This window comes from Equus quagga, chromosome 20 (genome assembly GCF_021613505.1).
Source record: "Equus quagga isolate Etosha38 chromosome 20, UCLA_HA_Equagga_1.0, whole genome shotgun sequence".
In the NCBI taxonomy this organism is placed as follows: Eukaryota; Metazoa; Chordata; class Mammalia; order Perissodactyla; family Equidae; genus Equus; species Equus quagga.
In genome coordinates this window covers 35,474,936-35,494,494 of record NC_060286.1, presented here as the reverse complement: position 1 = coordinate 35,494,494, position 19,559 = coordinate 35,474,936, and the positions used below count along the sequence as shown (strand labels likewise).

At 47.8% G+C, this 19,559-nt stretch overlaps 1 protein-coding gene across 1 annotated transcript; it reads left to right on the top strand.

The window, feature by feature from the left end:
* The first annotated feature begins 990 nt into the window (after positions 1–990).
* Positions 991–19,059, top strand: SERPINA6 (serpin family A member 6). Its single transcript, XM_046647086.1, has 5 exons — positions 991–1,092; positions 9,156–9,784; positions 14,660–14,930; positions 17,040–17,157; positions 18,487–19,059. The coding sequence occupies exons 2-5, from the start codon at positions 9,175–9,177 to the stop codon at positions 18,703–18,705; spliced, it is 1,218 nt and encodes a 405-aa protein (XP_046503042.1). The 5' UTR covers positions 991–1,092; positions 9,156–9,174; the 3' UTR covers positions 18,706–19,059.
* The last annotated feature ends 500 nt before the right edge of the window (positions 19,060–19,559 follow it).

The following is a 19,559-nucleotide window of genomic DNA, read 5'->3' as shown; positions in this document are numbered from 1 at the left end:
TGCTGTTAGCCCAGCAGAAGACACAGGACCCTGGCTGGGCATCCACACTGCACACTGTGATCAGTCCAGGGATGGGCAATCATGCCCAGGGTCCTTTGGGGCACTGATAGGAACACTGAGAAAAAAAACGTGTCTCTCTCCTGGTGTCAAATAACCAGTTAGAACCACCTGCAGTGTTTCTCTGCACTGCAGAGCTGTGGTGGCCACCACAAGGAGACTAAAGCAGGAAAGCAGAAGAAAGCAGAGCTAAGAACAAATTTTTAAAAAGAGACAGAGCTCTGATAACCAACTTGGGACCCCTGGATCCAGCCATGCCTGAAGCCCTCTCCACTCTTCAGAACTCTCATTCGTGAGACCCAATAAACATGTTTTTTTTTGCTTTAAAGCAGTTTGAGTTTGGTCTCTGTCTCCTGCCAGCAAAAGAGAATTGATGAATAAAAATGTGGGGTAAGTTAGAGTTGCATAGTCTTGGGTTTGAATCTCAAGGGCAGCTCACTTAGGCTTCATGTGCCTCAGTTCCCTCATCTAAAGAAGAGTGATAATAACAGTATCCCCTTCATAAAGTCATTGCAGAGATTAAATGTTAATCCATGGGAAACTGGATTATTTGGTCGTTTTTATTCCGTGTCTATCTCTCCCACCACATGGAGGTCGCCTCAAAGGCAGGACCTTGCCAGACCCATCACCAGTCCAGGCTTTGCACCTGGTTCTTCACAGGTGTCAGCGCCATTGTGCTAATTAAGGGCAACTTTGGCTCCTGTGCCAACTGCCATGGGGCGAAAACAAACACTGACGCAAATCCAGCCACATTTTGATATTAAAAAATAAAACTTCAGGGAATTGAATTCAGGGGAAAGTTAATTTGTGGCATTGCTGTTTACTCAAATTTCCTGGAATCCTCTCATTGGTTAAGGGCTGGGGGAGGGGGCCACTGAATGGTGGAAGCCACTGGCCCCCCTCTAACCATTAACCAGCAGGGACGCTGGCAAACAAGATTTAGCCGCGGAGCCCCGCCAGCATTTACTGTACGCATGTCAGGCCCTGGGACAGCAGGACCCGGCCAGCAGTTGCAGCCTGAGCCCACAGCAGACCGTGAGTACCAGCTGAGGACGCTCCAGCCCTCTCTCTCCTGCGCGGCCTCCAGAAGGAAGCTATGTCAGCCGCTGGCTGATTTAATTTTTTTGTAATGGGGCCTTGAGCATGCAGGCAGCCAGCAATGATAGAATGGAACCCTGGGGAAGGTTTTCCAGAGTCTGTGGGTCACCCACAGGGGTTTGATTTCCTGCCTTGCAGGGGTTGACACTCAGCTAAGAGCCATTCCCCTCCATCACCGTGGTGATGCTCCTAAGCCCAGCCAAACAGCAGGACAGCTTCAGGCTTGAGCTAGGATGGACCAGCGCAAGGCAGCACCCTTGCTGGGGGACTCGGGGGTGGGGGTCGGGAACAGTGCAGACCGTGCATTCTAGAGTTGTACACACCTCCGTGCTCAGTGACCCGGGGCAAGGAGACTGCGATTGGGAGGGAGTTATGCATGTGCATTACGCCACATGCTCTGAGGTTTAAATGCAGAGGGCCTCGCACTGCACCTGGCACAGGGGCAGCGGGGAAAATAGAGAACATGGTGGGTGTTAACAACACGCATCACTTCAGAAAGGAAGGACAAGGAGGACTCGCATGAAATGAAACCCCTGAACAATATTGATACACTGCATTTTTACGTCACTGGGTATTTTCAGAGAGCTGTTTGCCTCATTATCTTGCTCTCTGTAGAGAGAGGCAGAATGGCGGGGGCCGGTTCTGCAGTCAGACTGCAGGGCTGGCAATGGCAGCTCCAACTCCCCGGGCCTCAGTTTTCTCATCCGTACAAGGAACCCAGGATGACCCATTAAATAAGGTCACATAAGAAGCCCCGCTCGCAGCTGTGGCTGAGGTTCACAACAGTCTTGCGAGGTGAACACAGGACTTTAATCTCCATCTTGGAGGATTAACACAGGAGTGGATAAGGCATGAGATCTCAGAGATAGCAGGAAGAGAAGGAAGAGAGGCGAGCTCAAATCTGGGGCCACTTACCTCACTCCGGGTTGTGCACTGCAGGGGGTCATCATCCAAGAGAGGGTCAAAGACAGGCGTGGAGGTGACCAGGGCTAAAGCAAGGATTTCACTGCAGTCCGACAGCGGCAGTAACAGAGAGAAGCACAGAAGAAGGGCTTCCTGGAGGTGGTGACCTAAGGACCTAAGTGCCAAAGGACAAGAGGGAGGGAGCCAGGCAAGGCAGGGAGGGGAAGGGCCAAGAGTGGAGCCACACAGGGCAGGACTGGGCAGGTCCATCCTCGTCCTCAGTTCCCAGGCCAGAGCCGGGCTCCACAAACATTGGGGAATGACCTGCCCTGCCCTGTCCTGCCCCTGGCACAGAGATGGTGCATGCCAGGGCAAACCCCCAAGATGCCCAGCAGTGCCATGACTGAAACTTCAAGGGGCCAGATTTGAGGCTGAGGGCAGGGCTGTCACCAGGACAGGGTCACGAGGACCCCCTGGGCCACGTTAGTGAGGATCAACCGTGCCTGGGAGGAATGGGCCGCTGAGAGATTTTCAGCAGGAGAACGGCCATTCAGCTTGAATTTTAGAAAGATACCTGTGGCTGCAGAGGGGAGAGAGGGTTGGAGGGAGCTGAGCTGGAGGCAAGGAGACCAGGTAGGGGGGCTGCTAATCCTGGGGGAGACGACAAGCCCCCAAATTGAGCCGTGGACTGAGTGAGACCGGGGAAGAGGAGACAAACCCCGGGAAATCAGAAAGTCGAACGGACCAGGCCAGAGGTGGGCATCATTATTAGCTCTATCTTACACTGAGGAAACTGAGGCAGAGTCTAAATAGTCCACCCACGTCACCAGTTCATAAATAGGGATGCTGGGATCTTAATCCAACGTGGTCTGCCGTGAAACCCAGGAAAATGAAAGAATCATCCAGAAAGCCAGGCAGCCAGGAAGGGAGGGGACAGGGCTATCGTCAAAGCCCAGAAGCGCGGGGAACTCAGGATGGCAGTTCCAGCAGGAGATGTTTTTCTAGCACATGGAGGAGGACACGCCGGGAGGGTGGGGAGAGGGCTCAGGGAGCAGGGGATGTTTGCGCCTGTCTCCCAGGAGGTTCTGGTTTTGGAACACGCCAGGGAAAGGGCCTCGGGGACGTTCCGGAACAGACCAGTGGCCCCCACACTCCAAGTGCACCACGCTCTCCTTAGGGGGCTGGTCTCCCTGTGGGTTCCCGGCCCCCTCCGTCGTGGCTTCGTCCACAGGTGGGGTGGGGCAGGGGCACCTGTGTCTGCTGCAGCATCCCTTCGGAACTGGGATGCAGGTGGCTCCACGAAGCACAGGACCACCGGCCTTGCCGACAGAGCGTCCACTTACTGATTCTGACCTTGGCTGCATTTTTTTTTCAGTTGCTCTTACCAAACATTTTTTAATGGTTTCTATTTAATTTTTTTCCTGAAATTTTTACTGTGGTAAAATATACAAAAGACTGATTATTTTAACCATTTTTAAGTGTACAGTTCAATGGTACGAAGCGAATTCGTGTTATTGTGCAACCATCACTGCCATCCATTTCCAGAACATTTTCATCATCCCGATTAAGTGCTGACTCCCCACCCCCCTCCCCCCACCTCTGTGAACCACTGGTCTACTTTCTCTTTCCATGAATTTGCTCTCGGTCCTTCATACGAGCAGAATCGTACCATATTTGTCTTTTTGTGACTGGATTATTTCACATAGGATAACGTCTTCAAGTTTCGTCCATGTTGTAGCACACGTGAGAATGTCATCCCTTTTGAAAGCCGAATATATTCCATTGTGTGTATATACCACCATGAAATAAAAGAAAAAAGACATGTTGGTCTCTGCCTCCAGTCCCAGGCACAGAGCTCCTAAAACCCTCGTAATTTCCTACATGATAAGAGCACTAACAGCATCTTTTATTCTAATATTGGGTCTTTGACCCCAGGTCCTGACGGGCACTTGGAAACTTCCGCCCCACCCCTCATCCTCCAGGAAGGGGAGAGGGGCTGCAGATTGAGGTAACCATCCGTCCTGCCTTCCTGAGGAAGCCTCCATAAAAATCTCAAAACACGAGGTTCAGAGAGATTCTGGGTGAGATGCCGAGGGGTGGTGCTCACCAGCTCCGCAGGGACTGGGGCTCCTATGCTTGGGACCCTTCTGGACCTCGCCCTATTAATCTCTTTATCTCGCTGTTCATTCATATTCTTGACTGTGTCCTTTATAGTAAACTGGTAAAAGTGTTTCCCTGAGTTCTGTGAGCCATACTAGCAAAATACCCGACCCGAGGAGGGTTTATCCTTTCATCCCTTCATGGACATTTGGGTTGTTTCCATTTTTTAGCTATTGTGAATAACACTGTTGTGAACATTTGTGTGTACAAATATCTGTTCAAGTCCTGCTTCCGATTCTTCTGTGCAGATAGTCAGAAGTGGAATTGTCGGATCAAATGGAAATTCCATGTTTAAAGATTTGAGGAACTGTCACACTCTTTTTCTACACAACTGCACCATTTGACATTCCCACCAGCAGTGTACAAGGTTTCCAACTTCTCCACATCATGCAACATTTATTTTCTGTCTTACTGTTGTTGTTATTGTTTTATTTTGTTTTTTTTTTTTAATAATAGCCACACTAATGGGTATGAGTGGGATCTCATTGTGGTTTTGATTTGCGTTTTTCTAGCGGCTAATGACGTTGAGCATCTTTTCACGTGCATTGGCCATTTGTATATCTTCTTTGGAAGAATGTATACTCAAGTCCTTTGCCCATTTTTTTTGAATTGGATGGTTTTTTTGGTTTTATGGACTGGAGTATTAGGAGTTCTTTATATATTCTGAATATTAATTCTTTATCAGATATGTGATTTGCAAGTGTTTTCTCCCATTCTGGGGTTTCCTTTTTACTCTGTTAGTAGTGTCCTTTGATGAACAAGAGTATGTAAGTTTGGTGAGGTCCAATTTGTCTAATTTTTCTTTTGTTGCCTGTACCTTTGGTGTCATATCCAAGAAATCACCAAATCCAATATCATGAAGCTTTTACTCTATGTTTTCTTCTGATTTTTATTTATCTCTTACGTTTAGGTCTTTGATCCATTTTGAGTTAATTTTTGTATATAGTATAAGGTAAGGGCCCAACTTCATTCTTTGGCATATAGATGTCCAGTTTCCCACTACCATTTGTTGAAAAGTCCTTTCTCCACTGAATGATCTTGGCTCCCTTGTGAAAAATCATTTGATGATATACGCAAGGGTTTATTTCTGCCCTCTCTATCCTATTCCATTGGTCTATATGTCTGCCTTTATGCCAGTTCCCCACTGTTTTGATTACTGTAACTTTATAACAAACTTGGAGATCAGGAAGCGTGAGACATCCAACTTTGTTCTTTCTCAAGGCTGTTTTGGTTATTCTCAGTCCCTTGAGATTTTAGATAAATTTTAGGATGGATTTTTCAGTTTCTGCAAAATACATCATTGGGATGTTGATAAGGATTACACTGAATCTGTAGATTTCTTTGGGTGGCATCGACATCTTAACAGTATGAAGCCCTCCGATCCATGAACACGGGATGTCTGATGTCTTTCCATTTATTTATATCTTTTTTATTATCAACTTTATTTTTTATACTATTTATTTTGTATTAAGGTAACATTGGTTTATCACATTGTATAGGTTTCAGGTATACAATATTATAATTCGACGTCTATACAAACTACAGCCTGCCTACTACCAACAGTGTAATATCTATCCTCACCGTATAATTGGCCCCTTTGACCCATTTCACCCTCCCCCACCCCCCTTCCGCTCTGGGAACCACCCATTTGCTGTCTGCTTCTATGACTTTGTTTTTGTTTTGTTTTGTTTTTTACATTCCACATATGAGTGAAATCATACAGTATTTGTCTCTCTCCATTTGATTTATTTCACTTAGCATAATTCTCTCAAGGTCAATTTGGTGTATATGTGTGTGTGTGTGTGTGTGTGTTGATTTCGTACCCTGCTATTCTGTTGAATTTGCTTATTAGTTCCAACCTGCTTTTTTCATGAGATCTTCAGGGTTTTCTACCTATAAGATCATGTCGTCTGTGAACAGAGATAATTTTACTTCTTCCTCTCCAATTTGGAGGCATTTTTTTTCTTTTTATTGCCTAATTGCTCTGGCTAGAACAGCCAGTGCCGTGTTAAGTAGGAGAGACAAAAGCAGACATCGCATCTTGTTCTAAATCTTAGATGAAAAGCTTTCAGTCTTTCACACTGAGTATGATGTTAGCTGTGGGCTTTTCATATATGGCCTTTATTATGTTGGGGTAATTTCCTTCTATTCCTAGTTTGTTGAGTGTTTTTATCATGAAAGGGTGTGTTGAATTGTGAGATGCTTTCTCTGCATCAATCGAGAGGGTCATGTGGTTTGCTTCCTTCATTCTGTTAATGTGGTGTGTTACATCGATCAGTGTTGCATGTAGAACCACCCTTGCTAAAGCTTCGTCAATTTTGTTCATTTTTTGAAGATTATGTTATATTATATTTTGTTATATTACAGGCATACCTCAGAGCTGTTGTGAATTCAGCTCCAGACCACCACAATAAAGCAAATATTGAAATAAAGCAAGTCATGTGAGTTTCTTTGTTTCACAGTGCACATAAAAATTATGTTCAGGCCAGCCCCAGTGGCTAGTGGTTAACTTTGGTGCACTCTGCTTCAGTGGCCTGGGTTCCCAGAAGCAGACCTACACCACTCATTGGCAGCCATGCTGTGGTGGCAACCCACATACAAAATAGAGGAAGACGGGCAACAGATGTTAGCTCAGGTGCCGATCTTTAAAAAAAATAAACTTTATTGCTAAAAAATGCTAATTATTATCTGAGCCTTCAGCAAGTCGTAATCTTTTTGCTGGTGGAAGGTCTTGTAAAGAAACACAATATCTGCAAAGTGCAATAAAGCAAGGTATGCCTGCATATTGTATTATATTATTAGGCTATATTATACTCTATTGCTTAGATATATTTTGCTTTCATTGGTTTCCTCTAGTTTTTCTACTCTCTACTTTATTTATCTGTGCACTAATGTTTGTTGTTTGCTTCCTTCTGCTAGTTTCCGGTTTGTTCTTTTCTAGTCCTTAAGTAGTAAAGGAAGGTTGTGATTTGAGGTCTTTCTTCATTTTCAGTGTGTTTACAGCTGTCAATTTCCCTCATAGCACAGCTTTTACTGAATCTCATACATTTTGGTATGTCGTGTTTTCATTGTTATTCATCTCTACACATTTTCTAATTCCCTTCGTGATTTCTTTTTGATTCATTGGGTGTTTGAGTGTGTTATTTAATATCCACGAATTTGTTAATTTTCCAGTTTTCTTTCTGTTATTGATTTCCAGCTTCATCCTCTGATGGTCAGAGAAGACACTTTAGCTAATATCTCTTTTTAAAATCTACTGGGCCTTGACCTGTGCCCTAACATATCCTGCAGCCGGTCCCATGTGCACCTGAGAAGCTTGTGTATTCTGTTGTTGAGTAGAGTGTTCTGTCTATGTCTGAAAGCTCTAGTTTATTGTTCAAGCTCTCTATTTCCTTACTGACCTTCTGTCTGTTCTATCCATTATTGAGAGTGGGGCATTGAGGTCTCCAACCGTCCTTGTGGAGCTGACTATTTCCCCCCTCAGTTCTGTCCATTTTTGCTTCATATATTTTGAGGATCTGTAATTAAGTGTGTAAATGTTTAGAAATGGTATACATTGTTATATCTTCTTGCTGTATTTAACCTTTTATTTTACATATATACATTGTTATATATATACATATATACATTATTATATTATAATGTCCTTCTCTGTCTCTTGCAACCTTCTCACTTAAGATCTCTATTGTCTGATACCAGTATAGCCATTCCCACTCTTTTTCAGTGACTATTTGCATAGAATATCTTTTTCCATTCCTTCACTTTTATATCTGTGTCTTTGGATCTAAAAATCAGTCTCTTGTAGTCAGCATGTAGTTGGATCCTGTTTTTTCGTTTGTTTTTTTAAGCCGTTCTATCAATCTCTATCTATTGATTGGAGGATTTTATTCATTTACATTTAAAGTAATTACTAACAAGAAGGGACTTCTGCCATCTTCTATTTGTTTTCTATATGCCTCATAGACTTTTGTCCTTTGTTTCCTGCATTCATGTTTTCTTTTGATTTTTTGTAGTGAAACATGTTAATTCTCTTTTCACTTCCTTTTGTTTACATTCTATAGCTATTTTATGTCTGGTTACCATGGGGATTACATTGAACATCTTAAAGTTATGACGTTTAATTTGACTTTATGCCAGCGTGACTTCAACAGCACACAAAAACTCTGCTCCTCTGTAGCTTTGTCCTCACATCCCCACAAATTACATCTTTATGCGTTGTGTGTCCAAAGAAATGTAGAGTAATAACTGCTTTTATGCATTAGTCTTTTAAATCACATAGAAAATAAAAAGTGGAATTATAAGCCAAAATTACAGTAATACTGGTTTTTATAACTGCCCATGTATTTACTTTTCCCAGACATCTCGTTACTTCATACAGATTCTAGTTACTGTCTTGTGTCCTTTCATTTCAGCCAGGAGTCCCTTTAGTATTTCTTGCAGGGTGGGTCTAGTGGGAATGAACTCACTCAGATGTGTTTATCTAGGAATGTCTTAATTTCTCCCTCATTTTTGAAGGACAGTTTTGCTGGATATAAAATTCTTGGTTGCCAGGTTTCTTTCTTTTGGTACTTTGACTGTGTCAGTTGGGTGAGTATTTGATCTTTCTGAGCCTCTGTTTCTGCCTACCTAAAATCAGAATAATAATATCTACTTTATTCATTTATTGGTGGGGATCAGATGAGAAAATATTGGCAAAACACCTAGGTCAGTGTTGGGCTCCTGGTAGGTACTTGATAATTCACAGCAGGTATAATTTATACTTTCAGGTGAGGAAACTGAGGCCCAGGGTCCTGACCTGCCCCAGGGCCCATAGCCAATGCAGAGGAAGGAACGGGGGCTTGAATAGGGTCTTCAACGGGGTCTTCTGGCTACCATTCCACTATGCCCCACTACCTTGGTGACTCCATGTCGTCTAACAAGCCTTCCCAACTTTTCAGGGCCCAGGCAACCTCGACAATGCTGCTTGGCCTGTCCACCTGTCTCCTCTGGCTGTCCACCAGTGGCCTCTGGACCATCCAGGCTGAGGATCCTGATGGTGATATGAGCATTAGAATCCCTCACCGGGACCTGGCTCCAAGCAATGTTGACTTTGCCTTTAGCTTATATAAGCACCTAGTGGTCTCAGCTCCTGGCAGGGACGTCTTCATCTCCCCTGTGAGCATCTCCACAGCCTTGGCCATGCTGTCCCTGGGCACCCGTGGCCACACACAGATCCGGCTTCTTCAGGGCCTGGGCTTCAACCTCACCGAGATGTCTGAGGCCAGGATCCACCAGGGCTTCCAACACCTCCACCATGTCCTTGTGGAGTCAGAGACCACCTCGGACATCCTCATGGGCAATGCCTTGTTCTTTGACCACAGCTTGGAGCTTCTGGAGTCGTTCTCAGCAGACACTGAGCGCTACTATGAATTAGAGGCCTTAGCTACAGATTTCCAGGACCAGGCCATAGCCAGCAGACAGATCAACGAGTATCTCAAGAATAAGACACAGGGGAAAATCGCGGACCTGTTCTTGGAGCTGGACAGCCCAGCCACGCTCATCTTGGTCAACTACATCTTCTTCAAAGGTATCCCATATCCATCCCATTCTGACAAGGCCCCATCCACCACTGCCAAGAATAGTAGCAGCTATCCAAACCCAGGATGCATTCTTGGGCAAAGCCTTTGATTTTACAAAGCACAGGCATGTCTGTGAGTCTCCGTCTTTCCCCTAATCCTATTAGGAAGGTAGAACTAGATAATCTTACAAAAGGTCAAAATGGCCCCAGAAGAGTTGCGCAACTTGCCCAAGCTCTCACAGGCTGGTTCAAGGCCCAAACGTGTAACCAGGAACAGCCTGGCTGCCTCGCAGTCTAGAAATATTGGCTGAGTCTTGGCTGTGAGTCAGGCACTGGGCCAAGGGCTGGAAATGCAGCCTAGAACCACACAGATCCCCACCCTCAAGAGCTCCTAGACGGCCCTTAAGCTCTCCTGCACGCAGTTTCCGAGTGCTCACAGCCAGCTCTGACCAGGTCCTGCCTCAGCCCAACGGCAGTCCCTCAACACCAGTTGGGAGCAGGGTTTTCCAAAGCACCTGTTTATCAAAGTCACCAGGGAGACTTGTTAAAATGACATATCCAAGAGCCCGCACCAAACCCACTGAAGCCACACCTCCTCAGGAAAGGCCTAGCATTTGTGTCTTTAACAAGGCCCCTTCCTCCAATTACTCGTGTGAGCTGACAATTCGGGGATACGTTATCCTTGAGAATAAAGTCTCAACTCCTTACCATAGCAGTGGTTCTCAACCCAGGGTGGTCCCCTGCTCCATCCGCCCTCAGGGACGTTTGGCCATGTCTGGGGACATTTTGGGGGGCCACAGCTAGAGGTATGGGCACTATTGGCATCTAGTAGATGCCAGGGATGCTGCTCAACATCCTACAGTGCACAGGACAGCCCCCCAACAATGCTCTCTGCCCCTACATGGCTATATCCCAAGGTTGGGAAACCCCGGCCTAGAATCACCTCTTCTCTGTCCTCTCCAGCCTCATGTCTCAACATTTTCCTTCCTCCAAGTCCCCAGCGCACAGCAGACACACACACACGCACACACAGTGTCCAACCACAACTGAACTCCTTTCACGTCCTTGAGCCTGACTGTCCCCATGGAAGCCTGTATGAGTTCCTGATTGCTGCTTAAAATGATGCAAATTCATTATCTTACAATGCGGGAGGTCAGAAGTCCAGAATGGGTCATGCTGGGTTAAAGTCAAGCTGTGGGCAGCTTCTGGAGGCTGCGGGGGAGAATCTGTTCCTTGCCTTTTCCAGCTTTTAGAGGCTGCCTACATTCCTGGGCTCACGGCCCCTTCCTTCTTCAAAGCCTTAATCGCCTCTCTCTAACCTCTGCTTCCATCACCACGTCTCCTTTCTGTCTCTGATCCTACTGCCTTCCTCTTCCTCTTTGAAGGACCCTTGTGATTACATTGGGCCCACCTGGATAATCCGGAATAATCTCCTCATCTCAAGGTCAGTTGGTTAGCAACTTTAATTTCCTCTTACCACGTGACATAGCATATTCACAGGTTCCAGGAATTGGAACATGGACATCTTTGGGAGGCCATTCTATCTGCCACAAAGCCCATGCCCTTTCTGTCCCCTGAGCCCTCCCTCAACTTGTCTGACTGCCTCAAACTTTTTCTTACCCTACAAATCTTGACTCAAAAGTCACCTCCTCCATGGAGCCTCCTCTGATTCCCACAGGCAAATTATTGTTTCTCATAGGCATCCTCAGCACTTTTCCTGCCTCTCATTTGAACAATCATCGTGTTAGGACAGGTAGCCGCGGACCCAAATTGTTTCAGTTAAGCAGTCATATTCAAAGAAATGCAGGTGGACTAGCACCAAAAAAAAGTAATTATAATATTTAACATGAATCTCTCAACAACATTAAAGATCACCCAAATCATAACGCCCAGCAAAGACTCTTCACGCGCCCATCTCTCTCCTCCCAGCCCTCGCTCAGGGCCTCCCATTAGCCAACTGTCCTGCTTCCCTCCCCCAGCTCTTAATACATTACCTGGACTGACCTCGCCTCTCGGGGAGTCCACCTCCTCCTGCCTCGTGGTCTTTCTCTGTCCATTCTCCTGCACAAGCCTGGGGACCCACCTGGCAGAGGCCTCCCTCCTTGGAGGGAGTGAGGGTGAGGGATAGATAGTTTGCAAACATTTTCTCCCATTCCATGGGTTGCCTTTTCACTTTCTTGGTGGTTTCTTTTGCTGTGCAGAAGCCTTTTAGTTTGCCGTGGTCCCATTTGTTGATTTTTTGTTTTTGTTGCTTGTGCTTTTGGTGTCATATCCAAAAAAAATCATTGCCAGGACCAATATCAAGGAGATTTTTCCTATGTTTTCTTCTAGGAGTTTTATCGTTTCAGGTCTTTCATTTAAGTCTTTAATCCATTTGGAGTTAATTTTGGTGAGTGGTGTAAGACTGGGTTCTGGTTTCATTCTTTTGCATGTGGCTGTCCAGTTTTCCCAGCACCACTTATTGAAGAGATTATCTTTTCCCCATACAGTATTCTTGAGTATTCTTGGCTCTTTTATCAAATATTAGATGACCGTTATATGCATGCGTTTATTTCTGGGCTCTCAATTCTGTTCCATTGATCTGTGTGTCTGCTTTTATGCCAGCGCCATAGTGTTTTGATGACTATAGCTTTGTAATATAGTTTGAAATCAGGAAGTATGATGCCTCCCACTTTGTTCCTCTTTCTCAAGATCCTTTTGGATATTGGGAGTCTTTTGTAGTTCTAAATGAAAAGTAGCCTTCTCAGCACCTGGCAGTGGGAGGGCCAAGGAGTCTGGGAACATCTGCCCAGAAATGGTTCTGAGTGCTCCCACGAATTCCAAAGGCCATCTCTCCCACTAGATTGTGCACCCTTGTGTATGGCATCCTTGTATGTTTGGGGGCCCCAGTGCCTTTGCATAGTGCTTGGCACATGGATGGAGCTCAATAGAGGTTCTGGCAACACAGTAGAAAGACGCAGTAAACCCAGGTACAGGGAGGGCCCTCCTGATCCCAAGAGGGGCCCAAGCACCTGTGGGCAGGCTGGTGGGACAGGTGCTGGCAAGGCATCATTTGGGACAGGGCTCCTCTCTCACAGTTTGCCAGCATCCTCAGGACCAGAGTGGGGCAGAGTTGATGGGGAACAATAATTCCTGGTAGTAACATCAGAGGGGCTTTGAACATCGGCAGGTAGGGAGAGGCCTGATCTGTACTCAGTGGGCTATCTTGACGGGTCTTTGTAAGGAAATTAAAAACATTGTTAAAAGATTTTCCAGAGGAATCACCCTTGCTCTCTCAGACACGCCCCCAAAATTCTTAAGTTTCTCTACCACGAGTTTCCCTAGCCCAAGAATTTTCAAGAAGAAGTCCCTTAAAGTAGAAGTTAGACTCCATTCTGTATGTTGGTTTGTGCCACACTGGATGTATGAAGAAATTCTCAGTATAAAACAAGCAGCAAACTTTTAAGGAGGAAAAACTTAACACTGAAAGGTGTTTTATCCACATTTTTTTTTTATTGTGAGTTGGACAAGTTAGCCACAAAGCGCCACCCCCTTCAGTCCTGAGGATCCCTGACGTCCTCTGGGGGATAGCTCGAGAACTTGCAAATTATCTCACTTGCTGTGAGTCAGCGAGACTGTGACCTTGCACTCAGTCATGAGGGATGGACCAGGCACAGCTCCTGGGTCTCCAGGATCCACGGCCAAAGCTCTTTTCCCTATATCCTTTGGCCTCAACCTGTTGGCGCCCTTGGCAGCCCTCATAGGGGGCTTGAGGCTGGCTCAGAACCGAGAGTTTTGGCCTCACGGTCTACAGATCCCGCAGGCGGCGGGATGGAGAAGGGTCCGCCTGGAGCTACGCTCTGGCCACCTTCCAGCAGCCTCAGTTGGGAAAAAGTGACCTCACAAGGACTTCTGGGCTTGAGGTCAAGGGCAGCCAGGACACCTGGGAGCTGCTGGACTCAGGGTCCTCAGTCATCTCCAAACCTGGGGAGACTCAACCTGGAGCAGAGGAGGCCCTGGTGAGACTCAACCCATGGCTTTAAATACCCAAAGCTCTGTCGCCTGCAAGAACACTCGGGGTCCCGTGGAATAAGCCCAGAAGGGCCGGAGGGCTCAGCAGGCAGGCTTTGGCTCCATCTAAGGAGCAATTTTCTTCCCATCAGAGCTGACCAGCAGTGGAAAGTCCCGTCTGTGAAGTAGTGAGGTCCCTGTCACAAGGGGAACAAACAGATTGCATGATGATATCGCGGAACATGATAGGGGGCATTCGAGTCCAGCTGGGGGGTGGGAGCCTGAGACTTGAAGGGATCTTCTCACCCTGACTCTGCCCCTAAGAAATGCGGTGGAGCCCTCGGGCCACGAAGGAGGTCAGGAGCCTCCCACAGGGGAGGGGGTACTTCACTGGGCAGCCAGACTTCCTGCTACGCTTCTGTGGCCAGGACATCAGGGGGTGGGGATGGAATGGATGGTCCTGGTCCCTGAAACCGACCAGGGACCTTGAATTCACAGCCTGAGGTCTGGCAGCACTTCCAGAGCCCTCCCATCCAGGGTCCACTCCAGGGTGGGGGCGGCGAAATGACGTCTGGTTTACTCAATCCTGCCGCCAAATCCTGGGGCCAGCATTCTCTTGTTCCCCACCTCCTTCCATTATCGGAAGTCAATCTCAGAAGCAGAGAGAATCCTCAATCTATTCCAAGGGCGGAGGAGGATGGAACAGGCTTCAAAACTCTGGGAATTTCACCTCTGACCAGGAAGCTCTAGCAGCTCTGGTGGGGACCTTCCCGGGCAAGGGGGCTGCTGTGTAACTTGCTTAGTACTTACCCCTGGCGCTCTGCTGCCCCCAAGCTGCATTTTCCTCTGCTCTCACAGTCCCGTCTCCTGCCTTCCTCTCCCTCCTTTTCCCAGGCGCGTGGGCACAACCCTTCAACCCCGAAAGCACCAGGGAGGAGGACTTCTATGTGAATGAGACAACTGTGGTGAAGGTGCCCATGATGTCCCAGTCAAGCACCATGAACTACCTGAATGACCCCGTGCTCTCCTGCCAGCTAGTACAGCTGGACTACACGAGCAACGGGACCGTCTTCTTCATCCTTCCAGAGAAGGGGAAGATAGACATCGTCATCGACGCGCTGAGCCGGAGCACCCTTGGGAGGTGGGAGATGTCCCTGACCAGAAGGTAAGCCTCCGTCCTTCTTCCCCCAGACTCAGGGCTCACTGTTTTCCTGTCTGCTGGATCCTGAAAGGCCACAAGATTCTCTGACCTAGAGGTCACACTTATTTATCCATGGGTTGATTGACACTGAGACACTCAGGGGTAATCCACAAAGAGGTCCCCCTTCAATGGAAGGTTGATAACCACCCTCTGTACTACCACATTTTTGCATCATTTTCTTAAACTGAGTCCACCCACCACCCAGCATCCCACTTATCCACTTTATTATCTTGCTTACCCGAAAGCCAGCACAGCTCAAGATTCATGAAAGACCTCATAAAAAAAATATAACAAAAATGGCCACTCTGTCCATCATGGAACCAACATAAAGCCTGTGAATGGTTCTTAAGTCACTCAGAGGGTCTAACTCTTCTTCAACCCATCGGTAAATAAGCAAGAAAGTAAGGACCTGCCTTAGTAATAAGGGAGCCAGGAAGAAGAGTGAGGGGTGGGCGCTGACCGTCCGGTGACCAGGAGGAGAACCAGCCAGTGAATCCCAGGCCCAAGCAAGGGGCCGGCTAGGAGCACACGCTCTGGGACAGCTGACTGAGCGCATGAACCAGCAATGCACGGATGAATGACAGAATGAACAAACGCGCTCATCTTCCCCCAGGCACCTCTGAGCTAGAGGACAATCAAAATTATGGTCAAGCGTGTGCCCCACCCTGATCCTCCCATTGGAGGAGGGAGAGACCTTCCGTGCAGAGCCTTCAGAATAATGCCAGCGGGGGTGGGGGGGGTGGGAGGGTGCAGAGTTAAAGGGCTGAGGGGATGCAGGGGAGGGAGAGGGCCCTTGGATCAGGAAGGCTCACGGGGCAGGTGCCATTTCATTCATTCATGCATTCATTCATTTACTATAAAAGGAAGCCCCTGCTGTGTGCCATGCACTAGGCTAGCCACAAGAATAGAATGGTGAATAAGACAAAGAGCAGATCTCAAAGCCACGCCTTCTGGAGTGGAGAACAGATCCTGGTGGGGTTAATAGTGGTACAATGACGTCAGCCCAGTCAGAGCGAGAGAGGGAAGGAGATGTGTAAGTGGGTGAGATGCTGGTGGCGGTGGAGGGACGTCTGACTGTGCCCCAGGGCCCTGGGGCAGGGGCTGCGGGACACAGTGCTTGCCAAGGCGCGCACATTGCATGAGATAAAGAAGGTAAAGAACATCCGCCAGGCTCTTGAAGTCAGTCCGTCTCCCTTCTTCTCAGCTGCCATTTCCCATCTAGAAGAGAAGGGACAGACACGTCCCGCTCAGCTTCGAGTCCTCCTGGGCTCCCCTCGGGTAGTAAGTCTTCAAATTCAGCTTGGCTGTTTGCCAGCCTCCAGGCCTCCCAAAACGACTTTTGCTCATTGAAGAGAAGGTTTCTGCCTTCTCTCCCCGTGCTGGCCAGCCCATGCCCTTTCGCTGACACCCCTCACTCAGCTGCAGGGTTTCCGGCATCTTCTCTTCCTCTGGAGATCAGGCAAAGGAAGAAATTTTTCAGTGAAACTGCTGCCTTGATATGTAAAAAAGTGCAGTACCCACCCCAGCCCAGGCTGACTCCACTTACCTTTCTAGAAACCTGCTTTAGCCAGTGGAAACTGCTGAAGGACCCTGAGGGAGGCACTTGTTGTCCAATGTGGAATTGCTGTGTGGATGAGGACACCAGCACAGAGAAGGACAAAACTTGGCTAAAGCCACACAGCATTGGTGGCACAGTTGGGGCCAGGACCCCTGCTCCCAGCCAGGTGCTCCCTCAGCTCCCCAGCATCTGCCAGGGGGTGCTTGGGGGACCACAAGGACTCCTTTAGGGACCCTTTTCTTCAATGTCCAGTGGTCCAGCTGTATCACAGGTGGAATCAACTCAAAGAAAGATCTGAGAAGAAAAGAATTTGCAATTCAGAGGCTCAAAGAGGAAGCTGCCTGTGTGGTGGAGGGAGAGGCGAATACTGGCTCTTGTCCTGTCCCTTCCCCGTCCCCAAAGAGCATGTCTGGCTGGGAGGCAGGGTCTGGAGGGATCACAGGGTAAATGAGAGTCGGGCTGGCCAGGCCCAGCCCGGGAAGGGCTAAGCCCATCTTCTTCCCACACCCGAGCAGCCACGTGGACCTGCATGTCCCGAAGCTCTTCCTCTCCAGCACCTATGACCTCGGGGACATCCTGAGGGACAGGGGCATTGCAGACTTCTCAGGCATCAGCCAAGAGGGCCGGCTGAAGGTAAGTGCCTCTAGAGCCCATCTTTTTTCCCCAAATTCACAATATAAATAACAATGAGCAACACGGAGCCCATTCATAAGGAGGCCTCCAGGCCCCAGGCTCAGAGCTCCAAGGCTTGTCCAAGTCTTAGAATGGTCTCAGTGCAGGCTCAGCAAGAAAGTGAGACGTCCCCAGGGTCACACAGGAAGCTAGTGACAAGGGAGGGCTGCAGCCCGGACATCTACCCATTCTGCCAGGCCACACAGAGGGGGCACTGTATAAAACAAAGTCATCATGGCAGGCCTGTGAGCAGCTTCAGCTTTACTGAAGATGATTCATTCATTCCTTATGAAAGCATTTATTGAACGTTTATTGTGTGCCCCAAACTGTGCTAGGCACTAGGCATGCCTCCCCTTGCTCAGACGTGGCCTTGCCCGCACAAGATCTTACAGTCTCATGGGTGACAAAATGAGAGGGGACAGGAGAAAGCTGTAGTGGCGGCAACCCCTCCCTCAAGCACTGACCCTAACTACTGTGCAGCCTGGCACATGGCGTGTGCTCGGGAAAATGCACGGTGTGTGAAGGACTGAGTCAGTACAGCCACCTCCTTATAAGGTGAGTGTTATCCCAATTTCTCAGAGGAGGAATCTCTGGCTCAGGAGGGTAAATAACTCACCGAGCTAGTAAATATCAGCCTGACATCTGAGCTAGGGTCTATTTGACTCAAAACCTCACATTCCTAAAACACGCGGCAGGGGTTCCTATCCCCGCTTCTTCCTGGAGCTGTGTGCCTCTTTACGGAGCGGCTCAGGGCTGTCGAGGGGATGAGAGTCCGCCCCCATAGGGTGGTGTTTATTTAATTAGCTAGTTCTGATTCTGATCCAAGGCTTTTGATGCAAGCTACTCAAGCGTTTTGCTGATTTCCTTCTAATTTTGATCACAACAAGAAGCGTTTCAACAGTCAGAGATTACCCTTTTCCGTGCACAGTCGGCACGAGCACTTTGCATAAATGGAACCCTAGCATTTACCCAGCAGAGGGGAAGGTCTCCGTCTGCCAGCCCAGGACCCAGTGAGGGACCCTCCACATGGAGGCTTAAGCCCAGTTCGGGCGGCGACACGCTTAACCTCCTTGCAGTGGGCTCCCCCTGCCGGCTTTCCAGGGAGGGAGTCCAGATGCAGCCCGGGTTCTGGAGGCGGTCAGCCCTCGGCTCTAGCCCAGCAGGTGACCTTCTCTGAGCCTCAGCTTCGCCATCCAGAAAACAGAGGGTGGGAGGAGCCAGAGCGAGGGGGCGTGGAAAGCTCCCAGCGCGCGGCAGGTGCTCATCGCCACCTCCGTCCACACGCAACAGGTGGTCCATAAGGCCGCGCTGCACCTCGATGAGAAGGGCGAGGAGTCAGCTGCCCCCACCGGGATCCCCCCAAACGTGGGGTCCAAGCCTCTCACCATCCGCTTCAACCGGCCCTTCATCATCCTGGTCTTCGACCATTTCACGTGGAGCAGCCTATTCCTCGTCAAGGTTGTGAATCCGGCCGAGGGCCGCGCCCCCAGGAGCCACCCCGCCGTCTGACTTTGGGCACTGAGGACCCCTCAGAAATGTTCTGGCAGCGGGAGACTCCCCCCAGTCTTCTCCAGGTCCTCCTCTTGTAATAAACAACTGTCGCTGTAACTGATGACAAGTGTGCTGCAGGAGAAGGATGGGACAATTGATAAAATTTGAATAATATTAATATAATATAGGGCCAATGTAATTTCCTGGTTTTGATCCTTGTACTTATGTAAAATGTGGAAGCTGGGTGAAGGGCATATGGAAACTATTATTTTGTAAGTTTGAAATTATTTCTAGACAATAACTTTAAAAAGAAGAAATCATACAAGCCAAAACATAATGGAAAGACGTCTTTAAAGTGCTGGGGGGGGGGGGGGGGGAAATGTCCTGTTATCGTTCAAGAAGCAAAAAAAACCTACAAAAATAAAAGCAAAATAAAGTTTTTTTCAGACAAAGACTGAGAAAGTTTATCAGCTTCACTAAAGAAATGTTTTGTCTTCTTTTTCTCCCCAAAGCCCGCCCCCCGGTACATAGTTGTATATTCTAGTTGTGAGTGCCTCTGGTTGTGCAAGAAATTTTTTAAGTAGTTCTCTAGGCAGAAACAAGATGATTCTCGATGGAAATTTGGACCTATACAAAAGAATGAAGAGCACTGGAAAGGATAAATATATCGATAGATATAGAATATTTTTTAAATATCTTTAAAATATAATTAACAGTTTAAATCAAAAATAATTCTCAACTTATTGCTTCTCAACTCCAAATTCTCCCTTCATTGCTGCTTTTTGCAAAAACGGCCCTTTACATAACTTTTGCTTTGCCACCTGGACATGATGTTACGATTTGTCAATAGAGGGCGCTAGAGAGACATTTCC